Raw genomic sequence first — 15,461 nt, forward strand, 5'->3', positions numbered from 1 at the left:
TTTGTTCTGTAAGCCTTCACCTGAAGTACAATTAACAAAAAAAAAAAGACAAGACAACCTACTGATTGGGAGAAAATTCTGGCAACCACACATCAGATAAGGGTCTAATATCCAAAGTATATAAAATAATTCTACAACTTAACAACGGAAGACAAACAACCCAATCAGAAAATGGACAAAGAACTTGAACAGACATTTCACTAAAGAGGATATTCAGATGGCCAACAAGCACATGCTCCAGGTCATTAGCCGTTGTTGTTGTGGTGTGCCATCCAGTCAATTCCGACTCATAGTGATCCCATAAGACAGAGCAGAACAACCCCACAGGGTTTTCTAGGCTGTAATCTTTATGGAGGAGCCCTGGTGGCACAGTGGTTAAGTGCTAGATGCTAACCAAAAGATCAGTGGACTGGACGGCATGAAATAACAACAATCTTTACAGGAGCAGATCACTAGTCAAGGGCTTAACCACTGTGCCACTAGGGTTCCTTCGTTAGCCATTAAACTCGCTTCGGTCAAGTACATTCCAACTCATTGTGACCCTACGGGACAGAGTAGAACTGCCCCATAGGGTTTTCAAGGCTGTATATCTTTATGGAAGCAGACTGCCGCCACATTTTTCTCCCACAGAGCGGTCAAACCGCGACCTTTCGGTTAGCCAGCTGAGCACTTAACCCCTGCGCCACCAGGGCTCCTTCATTAGCCATTCCCAAAAATCCATTGCCATTGAGTCGATTCTGACTCATAGAAACTCTATAGAGTTTCCAAGGCAGTAAATCGTTACAGAAGCAGACTGCCACCCACAGCTTTTGCCCAGAGCGGCTGGTGGGTTCAAACCGCTGACCTTTTGGTTAGCAGCCCACCACTTTAACCACTGCGCCACCAGAGCTCCTTATTAGCCATTAAAAAAACAAACCAAACCCATTGCCATCGAGTCGATTTCAACTCACAGCAACCCTACAGGACAGAGTACAACTGCCCATAGGGTTTTCAAGGAGAGGCTGGCGGATTTCAAATGCTGATCTTTTTTGGTTAGCAGCTGAGCTCTTAACTACTGCGCCACCAGGGCTCCCATTAGCCATTAGGGAGATGCAAATCAAAACTACAATGATATACCATCTCACCACCCATTAGTATGGCAATTATCAAAAAGAAAAACAACCGGTGTTGGCAAAGGTTGTGGAGAAATTGGAAACCCTTATTCACTGCTGGTGGGAATGTAAAATGGTACCGTTACTGTGGAAAACATTTTGGTAGTTCCTCAAAAAGTTGAACATAGACCTACCATATGACCCAGCAATCCCAATCATATACCCAGAAGAAATGAAAGCAGGTACACAAACAAGAAATCTGTATACCAATATTCACTGCAGCACTTTTCACAATAGCCAAAAGGTGGAAACAACCAAAATGTTCAACAGATGAATGGATAAACAAAATGCGGTCTATACATAATGGAGTATTACATATCCACAACATGGATGAACCTTGAAAACATCATGCTGAGCAAAATAAGTCGGTCACAAAAGGACAAATACTGCATGATCTCACTTATATGCAAAAAGAGTGGTTACCAGGAGGAGGAAAAGGAGGCAAAAGGGGAAGTTTTTGCTAAGGGGGCAGTGAGTTTAGGTTAATGATGGTGGAATAATTTGGAAAAGGATAGCAAGAATGGTTGCGCAACTTGAATGTAATCAATGTCACTGAACTATACATGTAGAAATTGCCGAATTGGTTATGTTTTGTTGTATATATTTTCATCACAGTTTTTTTTTTTTTTTTTAAAAGGTTCCAAAAAAAAGAGAGAGCTAACAGAGAAGACTGGGGACAGACCAGAACTGCATCCAAAAGAGGTGCAAGTGAGATGTGGAAGATGACACCAAAGTTTTTGTTTGAGGTAGAGTCAATGGCAAAGCCTCTCACCACCGTAAGGAATCAGAAGAACAGGTTGGGGGAGGATTACAAACTCCATCTGGGTAATCACGAATTTGAAGTAACTGAGATAAGATATCACTCAGAGAGATATGTAAGTCTAGAGCTCAGAAGAGAGGTTTGGAATAAAAATATGAATTTAGAGTCATCAGTATACAGGAGGTAGGTTTACAAATAACTCAGGAAGGTTGAAACACTAAGAAGTGGACCAAGAACAGAACCTTAGGAAATACCAGCATGTAAGCCACAGGCAAAAGATAAAAAGCCAGTAAAGTAAACGAAAAGGAATTGCCAGAAAGATGAGGGACGGAAATGGAGACAACTAGGAAAGAATGATCCCAGAGATCCAGGGAGAACTGTCAACAAGTACTAAATGCTGCTGGGAGTTCAGGTAAAATAATGACTGAAAACTGTCCGCAAGCGCAATTTGAAATGGTGCTCTAGAGCAAAAACCAGATTACAAATCAAATACAGACTCTCTTTCCAAGAAGTTAAGAAATAAAGAGGAGACAGACAGGGCTGTAGATAGAGAGATGGATATGGAGAGGTTTTTTGGATTTTGTTTTTGTTTTTTGTTAACTCCAATTTGATGGGAGAGACCCAGAGTGGGTAAGAAGTGAAAGAGAGAAGGACATCAAAGAGTTAAAAGATGGGGAACATTACTGATGAAGCAAGGTTCCTGAGGCTGGAGAGAATAGGATCCTGCAGAAAAAAAAGATTAGCCTTAGATAAGACATTTCTTCACTGTCCTCTGAGAAGGTAGCAGAGAGGGTAAAAATAAATACATTTAGGGTGGCGCGGAGAGATGTAGGTTGGATGAGCTCACATGGCCAGAGAGATTCTATTCTCTCTATGAAGACACTCTATGAGAGTATCTGCTGAAAACGAGAGGGAACAGGGTTGGAGAAAACACTGAATTGCAGCAAAAATAACAGACTACAGATACAGACCCAGAGGGTAGAGCGGAGATTACAGGCCACAAATTGATTTAAGTGCCATCCCACCACATGGTTGTGCGATTTTCTCCAAAATGATAAACAGAAGCGGGGAGGAAAATTGGTTGGCTTAATTTCAAGGTGGGGCTTGGCTAATCTGATGCAGGAGTAGGGTGACTAGCTGAGGTGATGAACCATAATAAAGTTAAGCAATTAGAAGAAACGCATTACAGTGGCAGGAAGTGGGGCACCCATCGGAATCAACCAGGGAGCTTTTCCCAAACTATTTACCAGATGAGACTCTGATGAGATCAAAGAGCAGATGCAGTGACCGTAAGGAGAAGAAAGGTGGAAGATTAGGGCAGTTATGGTCAGAGGTAGATAAAATTAATTTAGATTTTCAGAAGTACACTGTCCTGGGTCCAAAGGATGAGAGCGGATGTGAAGTACACTGCCTCATCTCTTTGTCTGAATTCTAATTATTAAGTAAAAAGTATCTCCTTTTTCTGTCCACCACTCCCTCAGCAAGTTCCCACTACAAAGATGTTGGTTCTAAGCATTACAGCAGTGGTTCTCAATCTCGACTGCACACTAGATTCACATGGAGACTTAATTTAAAAAATTGAAACCTGGATCCCACTGCTAGAGAGCTTAATTTAATTGGTTTGGTGTTTATTTTTTAAAGCTCCTCAGGTGATTTTAAAGTGGATTTAGAGTCAAGAACCACTGCTTTAGAAAGAACTACAGACTCCTGATCCACCCATATTTAATGACTTTGATAAGAATGGCTTCATTAATTAATAAAAAGGTGTGTGCCTTTCTAGCTTTAACTCAGTCTCAAGAATTTTTAACTTCTAACCAATATTCAAGTCACTTAAGAGGTCATCTGTGTTGTAGACCTACTGAAAATCAAACTTAACTGTAACTGAACTTTTTCAAAACTTTAGTACTTTTTTCTTCCAGCATTAAGGTAGCTCAACATATTCTCTTTCTAATATTTAGACAAGAAAGAAAGAAAAGAATGGAAAGGAAGAAAGAAAGTGAGGGAGGGAAAAGTTTTTCTAATTCCTCTAACTGGGCCATACAAAAGCAGTCTTTCCAAAAACTGTTTTAACTCTCTAACAAGAGTGTATAGTTACTTTCAAACACCTGAACAAGCAGATTTACTATTTGTGGTCTACAAAACCACAAAAATTCTCTAGACCAGGGTTTATTCTATAGTTTCCACTAAGGAAGTGAGTTCTATATACTCATTGCCCTCTAAGACTGTAAGGAGTATCACGGAATAATGAATAAAGCACAGAACCGAAAAGGATCTGACCACTTCTCTCAGATGTCATTAACTTGCTGTGTGGCACTGAACAAAACACTTAAATCTCTTTGGCCCTCAATTTCCCTATTTTTGAAATAAGAATGAGAATCACTGTGATCCAAGATTGCTAGTGCCTCAAAATTCTACAAAATAGATGATTCCATTATTTTTTCCTAAAAGTGTACCTGTATTTTGTAAGCATAATTCAACTACAAAACACACCTCAATCGACATTACTGCCAGACTTTTTTTTCTTGGTAATTTTTTTTTTTTTTAATTGCTGGCAGCTAAAGACTATTTTAACCTAGAACAGCATTCTGAACATCTAAATGCTATACCACTATAACCTCTATGCTTAATTTCATACCATAACAAAATAGTGCCTTACTATGAACTGTCTCTTCACCTGTTCCCTAATGAAGTTGTAAGTAATTCTTTGGACTTGAATTTCATAGTTATGTACAGTGTTGATGAAAGCCATCTGTTGGGAACTATGACCTTCCTGTCAAAGGAAAAATCCAGAAGGAACAGCCTTCATTTTTCTGGTAACCAGCTGCAACTGAATGAATCCTAATCCTGCACCAGCTGGGCTAGCAGAAGGGTAAAGTTGCTACTGGTCTAATTCATCTGCTGCCGATCCTTTGTGAACTGACTCCACCCCTGAGTAGCCAATTGGTAAATAATTTTACCAGAATAAGGCTCTTAATATTCCAGTACTTAACATGCATAAATCACAGCCTGCAATTTTAAAAAACTAACTCTCCGGTTCACTAGAAAAGAATTATTAATTTTTAATTCTACTTTAACAAACCCACCAGTTGCTCCACAGGAGAAAGATTTGGCAGTCTGCTTTCACAAAGATTTATAGCCTTGGAAACCCTATGGGGCAGCTCTACTCTGTCCTATATAGGATCGCTATAAATTGGAATCAACTCGATGGCAACAGGTTTGGTGTTTTTGGTTTTAACCAGCAGATATGACACCTAGATTCAGTTCTCTTACATAGTTAAGAACCAAGTCAACGTGCAAGATACACTTTTTCTCATTTAAAAAAAAAAAAATCTAAAAGATGTCAAGGAAGTTAAGCATTTGTCAAAATCCATAGATCCATGGGACTGTATAACACAGAGGGAACCCTAAAGTAAACCATGGACCTTAGTAATAATGTATTAATATTGGTTCATCAGTTGTGACAAATGTATCACAAGAATGCAAGATGTTAATAGGAGAAATAATGAGTAGGGGGTAAATAAAATCAAAAAACAAACCCATTGCCATCGAGTAGATTCCGACTCATAGCCACCCTGTAGGACAGAGTAGAACTGCCACATAGAGTTTCCAAGGAGCGGCTAGTGGATTTGAAATGCTGACCTTTTGGTTAGCAGCCTGAGCTCTTAACTGCTGCACCTTTCCTGCACAATTTTTCTGTAAACCTAAAACTGCTCTAAAAATTAAAAAGTCAAAAAGCTGGTTCTTCAATTGCAAAAAAAAAAAAAAAAAAAAAGATGTCAAGGAGATTCTGACAACCTCAAGAGGGCTTTTTCAAGATTCATCAAAGTTGCTGTTATCTACTTGCTTTCATACTATTAAAGGTAAGTGCAATGTAAAAAGGCATGGTCCATGTGTACAGGACGAATTAAATAGAAACCAAAGGTTAAGAAGTAATGTAATATATTCGACATTTCTTTACATTCACTTTCTATTTGAATTTGTGTAAGAAATCACCATGGAAATTTGTATTATTAAACATTATTAAATAAATATATTATGCCTATAGAACTTAACCATGTACAGTTCTTTTGAAATTTAATAAGAAATTACATGCTAGAGCACTTAGAATAATACTCAAGCACATCTCTAGCCCTTAACAAATGTTAGCTATTAATAGGTGTCGATAAGCAAATGCTTACATTCCTTTAGTCTATTGATACAGGGCAAAGGAAAAAGGGAAGCCAAGATGGTTAGATCCTCTAGATCTCTTTTACTGAAGCAATTTATAGTAAATGATATCTTCATTAATTTCTTCCCTTCACCAGAAAAGAGTGATGTGCTAGTAACTGAAATTTAAGAAAAATCTCAGTTGTGTGATTAGCAATGGCTAAACCAGAGGTTGCTTTAGAGGCAGGTGGGCGGTAACTCAAGTTTTCAGATGTCATGGGCTGAAAATTAACAAAAAACACTGAGCTCACAGGCTAACTAAAAGATCGAAATCTCTGTACAGTTTATTACATTTAAAGAAATACTGCATTACAAACGTATCTCTGCCTGAGTTATTTTCAATTTCTGGGTGTTTGTTTTTTTTTTTAATAAAAATAAGTCTGCTGAGATAAAGTCAATTCCTAAGTACAGTTAACAATTAATCCACCTCAATGACTTGTTAGTAACAAATTTTTATTTCCAGTCAGCTTCTCCTCAGGGCCCAGCACATTTGGAGTTACCACCAAATGGTATAAACAAAGACGTAAGAAACGCATTGTATAAAAAATATAACTTCACATCAATCAGTTGCAAACCTGACAACATCACAAACTCTACATTATCCATGTCACTGTGTCCTTACCATTGTCAAAAATAAAATTATCCTAACCATATTAGTTGACTTTCTCTACAATAATCTTCCTATACTTGAAGATTAATACAGCTGGCATCACCCTCCATTCCCTACTCCACAAAGTAAGAATTAAAATTTGCAATTTTAAAAAAGTTTCCCAATAATTATATTATATATACATACTTTACAGAGCCCAGTGGCACAGTGGTTAAGTGCTCAGCTGCTAACAGAAAGGTCAGCAGTTCCAACCCACCAACCACTCCTCAAAAGAAAGATGTGGCAGCAAGCTTCCATAAAGATATACAGCCTTGGAAACCCTATAGGGCAGTTCTACTCTGTCTTACAGGGTCGCCAAGCCTGAATCAACTCAACGGCAGCAGAGTTTGGTTCAGACATGCTACGTATATGTTGTTGTTGTTAGGTAGTGTCGAGTCAGTTCTGACTCAGAGTGACCCTATGTACAACAGAATGAAACACTGCCCAGTCCTGTGCCATCCTCACAATTTATACATATTGTGTGTATGTATACATACTATGTATATATACTATAAACATATACTATATACATACTTGCCTGCATGCCCTCCTAAAGGAATCTTAATACACTCTTTAAATTGACAGCTTTTTCCATTTATTTAGTACTAACTTATTTCTTCTCAATTTTTTTTTGCTGCCATCTTTTGCTTTAAGGTTTTTTGTTACTGTTGTTTCTTAAGTGAGCAATCATTCTTTCAAGAAGTAAACACATCCCTGAATCTAACAACATGGATAACTGCCATTCATTGCCTTTTTTACAAAGTATCATAGCAAAAGACTATCTGAATTGTAATTACCAAGTTTACATTCATAAACCCTTTTCCTATATAATGCCACTAGTATGACATATAACATGTCAAACAAGTTTACTACAGAGGCCATTTTCAAATTGCTAAATCAAAACTTCATATGGGGTGGCAGGGGCCTAATCCCTCAGGATCCACTTTTTTTTTTTTAAGTACAGTCCTTAGTTATTATTTTTAACTCTCAGTAACTTAAGAACCACATCTCATTCTAATCATTATCTCTACATCAAAAATTTAAGTTCCTGTCAAAACCCACTTACACTATGAATTTAAAATACCAAATTCCAGTAAAACAAAATAATTTGAACTCCGTTAAGAGTTTACTGTATGGAGATATAATTTATATTAGAAGGCTCTACAGATTTATCACTGATCTTTCTGCTCCAAGTTACCCAGCTGGGTAATAACCCAAACAATAACATTAATTGACAATACCTTCTCTTCCCTTTCCAACCGAATGCTTCAGCAAACTATAATTCTGTTCCAAAATACTATTCCGCAGGATAACAACACTTTACCATAATGATTTCCCTGATTATCATAAAAGAGTATGTATTTCTGGACTATTAATATGGAGCATAAACGATATATTCAAGTAAATGATTTCTGTAACAATTATTACATCTGTAAAGCTGCTAAAGTATATAAAATGAACCCAGAAGTTTGAAATCAAGGTGAAAATTATTCCTGACAGGGAGAAGAGATCCTTCCAAGACTCAGTGTTTAAAGATAATTTTTTTAATGGACCATCATAATCTCAAATAATAATTAGCCTCACCCAAGAAACATTTAATTATTTCTCAGTGATTCATGATGCCTAATTGATATAAAAAAAATAACAGTGTATGTTTTAAAAAAAGTTACATTTCATGAACTAAAAAAGGGTTTAGAAAAAATTTTATTTTACATCTCCATGCTGTCTGTCTTAAACGTCCTCAAATCCTAAATGCCATGTTCATGGTAGGCATCCAAATGTTTGCTGAATGATAATAAGTAAATGGACAAATTATCTTACATTACCTATAAAATTTCAAAAAGAAAGAAATTCTCAAGGAGTTGCACTTTAAGTCACTTATACTTATCCTCCTCTCACCCATATCCCACAATTCAAGGGAAAGCAACCTTCTGTCCCAAGTGAAAGCACTCTATTACAGCCATGCAACCAACCCCCAAACTGCAAATCAGAAAACTTTAGCGACAACTGAAATGAAAATAAGCACCAAAGTTAAAACTAAACTTTTCTCTTTTTTATGAACCTCAGGTGTAAAAACTAGATTATTCATAACCTTTGGCTCTTGACACATTATCACTGGTCCAAAGTCAGCTTTTTGTCCTTTTTTGTCCTTTTACAATTAGAAAATGCACTATGAAGTTAACACAGAGGATGCTCACAATTCTATACTTGAGTGCAATGATACACATTATATGTAACAACTCTCAAGAGACAGTAGGTATAGTGGTTACAAAGACTCTGCAGCCAAACAGCCCATTTCAAATCCAATCTCTGCCTCCTATTAGCTGTGTGACTTGGGTAAATTACTGAACTTTTAGGGGGTCTCAGTTTCATAATCTGTAAAATAAAGGTACCTACATTACAGAATTGTTACGAGAATTGAATGAATATATGTATAACATTAAAGTAATGCTTGGCACATAGTAAACACGTTAAATGAATAAAATCACAATAAGCTACCATGCCCCTAAAGTTCACTCAGAATGTCCCTTATAACATGCATAAATCATTTAAATAACAGAATCCCATAGATTCTCTTCTCTACTTATCAATGTGAAAAGAGCACACTAAAGTTCAAGTAACTTCACAAAAACTCCTCTTGAAATAGCTCTACACAGTTGACCTCCCCAAAAAGAACAAAAGTCACTCAGCTGCTCAAAATCTAACGTACAGTTCTATAGTTCCTTCCAAAGGTTAATATTATAAATTTTAAAAGTGAGAACTGATATAGAAAAAGAGGAACTTGCTCAGGTCACTCCATATTGTCCCTGAATTTTATCTCTCACCCCACAGTTGACCCAGCCAATAGATATAATAGCGTTCCAAAACGAGAATGCCATTTCAGTTCCAAGCAGAGTGCCTGGCCCACAGTAGGTACTCAATAACTACTTGCTGAATTAACTGATGTCTAAAAGGGAAATTAGTTCTGCCAACACCTTCCTTTCTCCATCACTGTCAAACACACTCTGGATAATTTTTTTTTTTAGAATATCTAGGTTCATAACGGCAAACCAATCAATTCTGAACAGGAATTGAATTGGGCAGCTTGAAGAAGAGGAAAGAAAGTAAATAAAATAATATCAAAGGTGCAAACATATACTGTAATCTGTTCGGGAAGGGGAATAATTCCTCACTCTAGAGTTCACTCTGTTATGATTTTGAATGTGGGCTTTTCATACCTTTGGGGAACGTCACTCAAGGAAGTTTACTACTTAAAATAAGACTCCATATTAAAACATAGAACTAAAATCAACCAAACCTGTTGCCATCGAATCGATTCCAACTCATAGCGACCTTACAGGACAGAGTAGAACTGCCCTACAGGGTTTCCAAGGAGCGGCTGGTGAATTCAAACTGTCAATCTTTTGGTTAGCAGCCAAGTTATTAACTACTGTGCCACCAGGGCTCCAAAATACAGAACAGATCTCATCTACTCTAATTTCATAGATATTATCATGAAATTAATTTTCCAATGAGATCAGTACACATACATGGAAGTCCACTCAAAGAAACTCAATTTTCCCAAATGTATACTCGAAATTTAGTTACTTCAGTTAACTCAAATAGTACGTATCAACATTATATATTAAAGCTGTGTAACCAAAGAAGTATTTTTAACCAAAGAAAACCAGTAGATCTCTACTGAATGAAACTTTTTTAATGCAAAGGTACAATGCAATGGCCTCATAAAGGTTCTCAGCTCAACTGCAAAATAAGGATTGTTGGACTAGATGATTCTCAAGGTCTCTTTCAAAAGTAAAATCTCAAGACTCTAATACAGAGCCCTGGTGCTGCAGTGGTTAAGCGTTCCGGCTGCTAACCAAAATGTTGGCAGTTCAAATCCACCAGCTGCTCCTTGGAACCCCTATAGGTCGCCGAGAGTTAAAATCGACTCAACGGCAATGGGTCTGGTACTACATTGATTATCTTTTAAAAATACACACACTGACATTTTATTTATGGCTAATATTTTTAAAAATTAAAACAGCTAATTCAAGGAAGAGTATTATAAAAGCCAACACCCATGGCATTCTAACAAGAACTTACAATATGCAATACACAAGCATGTCACCGAATTGCCTAAATATAAATTCCTGTTGTCTCCAAGCGGTTAACCTGATAGATCATTTCATAACATTTGTAAGAATCAAATTGTTATATGTTATTTAACTTCAGTTGAGTGTGATCAGAAGCAGTTCTTAAAGATGACAGTTCATATGGCACTGAACTACAGAATAGAGCATTTCAGTTACTTGCCTATCTTGAACTTTAATTGCCAGTCTTAATGCTCAAATGATGTAAAACCATTTTATGAACGGTATTCTCTATCAATTCATGACTCTATCAGAATCATTATGAAGGGTACTATCAGTAAGAAAATGTTTTATTTCCAAAAAAAATTTTCTATTTCAATTTTCACAGAGAAAATTGAACTCTACAATAGATCTCTGAACATTCCATCAAAACTACTGTTAATTTTCAATTGTTACTTAAACAAAATCTACAGGTAGTCATTTGGTGAGCTGTTAACAACTGCAGTAATTTTAGATCAAATCTCAAATATTTTAAATACACTCAGTATTAACTTTGCAATCTTCTCATAGTAGGAGTAACTCCCATGGTCTTAAGCAAAATTAAAAGATACTGTTACTAATTTTAAAGTACTTCCACTCTTCACAAAAATTACAATTCAGAGCACTTAAATATATAGCTAAGACACCTGGTCAATGCAAAAAATAGCCTCTAACAAAATTCTCCTCATCCCCAAGAATCTAGTTACAGACCAGAATTCACAGTTAAGACAGACTTTCAAATGCACAAAATAACAGCATAAAACATGAAGCAAAGTAAGGTATACCACCTGTGCATCATAACTCCCAACTCTCCAGAATTTACTAATACAGGATTTACCATGTATCCTGACCCATGTAACTACAGCTGCCAAAAACAGTTAACATTTAGGACTTCACACATGCAAACCTAGAACACAAATAGCAGAAATAAGAATAGCTAAGTTTACTTGGCTACTACTACTGGTCATGAGAATCAGGCTCATTCCTGTCTAATGATCACCTGCAACAAAGTGGAAAAAAAAAAATAGCAATTCATAGAGCCAGCTGCTTGTTTCAAATTCAAGTTTCCAGTAATTGGCCACTCATTAACTTTCAGCACTAAGGTCTTAGAAAAACCTTAACTTAAAGGTTTTAATGTTGTATGTTTCTGATTCTAATATAAATATGTTCTTTTAGCTAGATTAATATCCAGCACTTTGAATCTTAGCTATGAAATATTTCAAGGTATCAGAAACAATCACCATCTATTGACTTCTCACATCTAGAACTCACCAACAACAAACCACCATGGACTGCTACACAAAAGCTCCCGAACACAAAACTTGATCAAGTAACTTCCCAGGAACATAAACCTGAAGCATCCTATATCATCAGCTCTATGAACTCTGACGCAAATACCATTCTTACCTTATCTTTTTCATGTGGAAGGAGTGACACAGGAGGTAAACAAGAAAGAGACTCACAACTCTCTTTCCCATCCATATTGGTTGCTTTAGTGTTGAGCCGATAAAGAGGTCCATCTTTAAGGAGTCTGCCATGGCCAATGGCACGTTTGATAGCCAATCGAAACTGCTGGTGAAAGCCAGAGGCAGCACTGCCTCCAAATAATGCAGACACATCCTTCTGACCTTTCAAAAAACGTTCAATGCTTTTCAAAGTTGAGCCACCAGACTCTGCCAAGCCCTCAACTGCACGTTTGATCAGTTTATTCCAATCCACATTTTGTTTATTATCCAATTTTCCATGGTTTCGAGGTTTAGGAAGTGCTATTCGCCCAGGATTATCAGGATCTTTATAGGAATTGAGTCCTTTATTAGAGACTTTTAAAATTGTTCCATCTTTAACACTCAACTCCAATTGTTCTAAAACAGTTTTACGATCCAAGCCATGGGATGAAGATACTGCATTGCATATCCTTTCCTCTGAAGGACGCTGTTTCTGCTTCTTCACTTTTTTGATGGCCTCTAAAATCCACTCTGTGTACAGCGGGTTAGCGAGTTTTACCATGGTGAAGGATTCTGTATATCCATAGAGTCGTTATCCCTTATCCTGATGCTGACTCAGTTTCACACCATGGAAAACAAGATTCTCAGAGGCTGGGAACCAGTTAACCATAGCACACAAGTTTTCTGGCCTGAGTCTTTCCTCCTTTCGCAAAGTAGAATGCTTTCTGATTTTATTTTAGAAACCAAAACAACCTGTTATTTGAAATATCTTCACACTTCCCAATAAATTTCTTTATAGCACCACACATGGGTCTTTTCAAAAAGTTGTAAAAACTCAAGAACATCTCATTCCCAGCTTCACATTAGAAAAATGTGCATCTTATGCCTGAAAAACAATTAAAACAAGGTCAGTTTACCATATCAAGGCACACTGGAAATAAGCTGTAACTGAAATAACCTATTCTTTTAAACCAAGTAAGTAGCAAGTGTTTACTGAGCACCAGTAGGAGTTTTAAGATGTTTCTATTAAAATCTCAAAACAAACACGTATGTAAATCACTGGGGGAAAATAGAAAGAAAAAAAAAAAGATGAGTAATTAGTAAACAAGATGAGATATTCTATGAATGACCTTAGGCTACAACTAACCAGAAAGGTGCTCGCTATTCTGTACTCAGCAATCTCTGCTCACCAGTCTCTCAACTGCAACTCCTTGACATCTTTCCCCAAGAAATAACTATTCAGCACTTCAACAAATAACTGGATTAGTAGAAAGAATCCTGCAATGAAAGTAACAGTAAATCTTTCATCTTTCAAAATTCCAAACATTCAGACTGGATAAAAACAATAAGATAGGCAGACAACCACTGAGAAAATCTTAACTATTTCATACATTAAAAGAAACAGTTATAATTTACAGACCAAGCTCATATTTTAAGTACACTATTAAACATTCCAATGGAAACAAAAATAACATTGAAAATGGCCAAGTGTGAAAAAGTGCTTAAAGAATTTCAAAATAATCCAATTTCATTCAAATGTTTACAAAATTACGTGCTTACAGTTCCTCCTAATCCAAACTAAGATACTAATATCCATATACTGAAAGAAGTAACAACTTTCAAATTGTTCATAAACAATCTACAGATAAACTAGAAGTGAGAAACACCGAGGGTCACTGGAGTCAAATACACATATTACATATCAAATAAACAGTAGAGAATGTATACAACGTATATATACATATATATACATAGTAGCTGTTTGTGGGTTAAAGAGGAGTCAGATCTCATAAAGATATGAATTCAAGATTGCTAGACTGCTGTGCTGTACTGAACACTACTGCATAAAACATATAAACAAGGATTGCCTCTCTAAGATCAAAGTGAATCTTCTTTCACACACAAGAATCTGGCAGATACAAATAAGAAAAATCATCGAAATAATGAGTTCTGAATCTAAATAACTTCTTTGCCTCAAAAAACTAAATTTCACCCAGCTTTTTTTTTTTTAAATAACTTCTGCTCTTATTCTCGGGTAGCATTTACACTACAACGTAAACAATGCTAGAAAAATGGCTTCCACAGTAACTTTTCTTAAGAATGACATTAAAATCCAAAGGAAAACTAATAAGCATTAGGAAAGAGAGAGTACTATTAACTCGGATCGTAAAGAAAAGATTGAAGCAAACACTCAAACCCGAGCCAACATTTCTTTTAAAACTAGCTGACTAAAAAGGCCCCTGGGAGACCTATGCCGCACTTTGGTGAGGGTCTCAAGAGGACAGAAATCATAGTAATACTCCAAGAAAGTTCATTATGTAGACATTAACGCTAAAGTAAATGAGGAGCTACAGCCTGAGTTTAAGCTGGGAACATTCTAATTGATTAATCTCGCAGGTAAAAGAATGAGTGACAGTTAGTCATTGTTTCTCCGGCCGAGATCTGCATCAGCTTCCAGGTCTTCAGAAAAATAAAGAGCCTGCAGACTTGTACCTTAATCTCGGAAAGTACAGAAGCGGCTTCAGAGAAATCGCAACTTGCTTCCGACTTCTTCCTCGCTCCCCATTCCCCACCCCCAAACACATCTTCGCGCTCTCTTTTTAAAGAGCGAGAAACTTTAAAAACTTGGAACGGCACAACCCTGCAGTTTACCAAGGGGCTGCTTCGCCGTTCTATTAGATGAGAACAGGACCCAAGGAATAAGTTAACAATGAAATCACGTGAAAGTTAAGAGCAATGGCTCTCCCATTCCCAGCTCCTCCAAACACTGAACTCCACAGAGCCCTGTTCAAAGGAGGCGTGCAGGGCACGGAGGCTTCCCCCGCAGCCTGACAGGTCGGGTAGCTCCCGTCTAAACCGGCCGAAGGTTGACAGGCAGCCCGCCACCTCCCTTCCCAGCGCCGGGGCTGACAGCCCGACAGACACAACACCACACGTGCTGCCTCCTCCGCACCACAACACCCGCCCGCCTGTCACCCCCACTTGCCGCCTCAGCCCGGCTCGGATGTCCAAGCACCGGGCGAGAGCCCAGAGAGCTAGCGCCCGGGAGTGCGGAAAGAAAGGGCAGGGCTGGGGGCGGCCTGGGACCGGGCGCAGGTGGGGCCGGGGCGGTGGGCGCGTCCCCGAGGGAGAGCGGGC

The 15,461-nt window shown here is 37.6% G+C and overlaps 1 protein-coding gene across 2 annotated transcripts in view; it reads right to left on the reverse strand.

Moving 5' to 3' along the window:
- Positions 1–15,461, reverse strand: part of KAT6A (lysine acetyltransferase 6A) — a 118,124-nt gene that overhangs the window by 102,205 nt on the left and 458 nt on the right. For both annotated transcript variants that reach the window (XM_023736642.1, XM_004382079.3), the window contains exon 2: positions 12,286–13,209. In XM_023736642.1, coding sequence (XP_023592410.1) covers positions 12,286–12,885 — 600 coding nt within the window. In that variant the 5' untranslated portion in view covers positions 12,886–13,209. The remainder of the gene's footprint in view (positions 1–12,285; positions 13,210–15,461) is intronic.

This window comes from Trichechus manatus, unplaced genomic scaffold, assembly GCF_000243295.1.
Source record: "Trichechus manatus latirostris isolate Lorelei unplaced genomic scaffold, TriManLat1.0 scaffold00090, whole genome shotgun sequence".
Taxonomy (NCBI): Eukaryota; Metazoa; Chordata; class Mammalia; order Sirenia; family Trichechidae; genus Trichechus; species Trichechus manatus.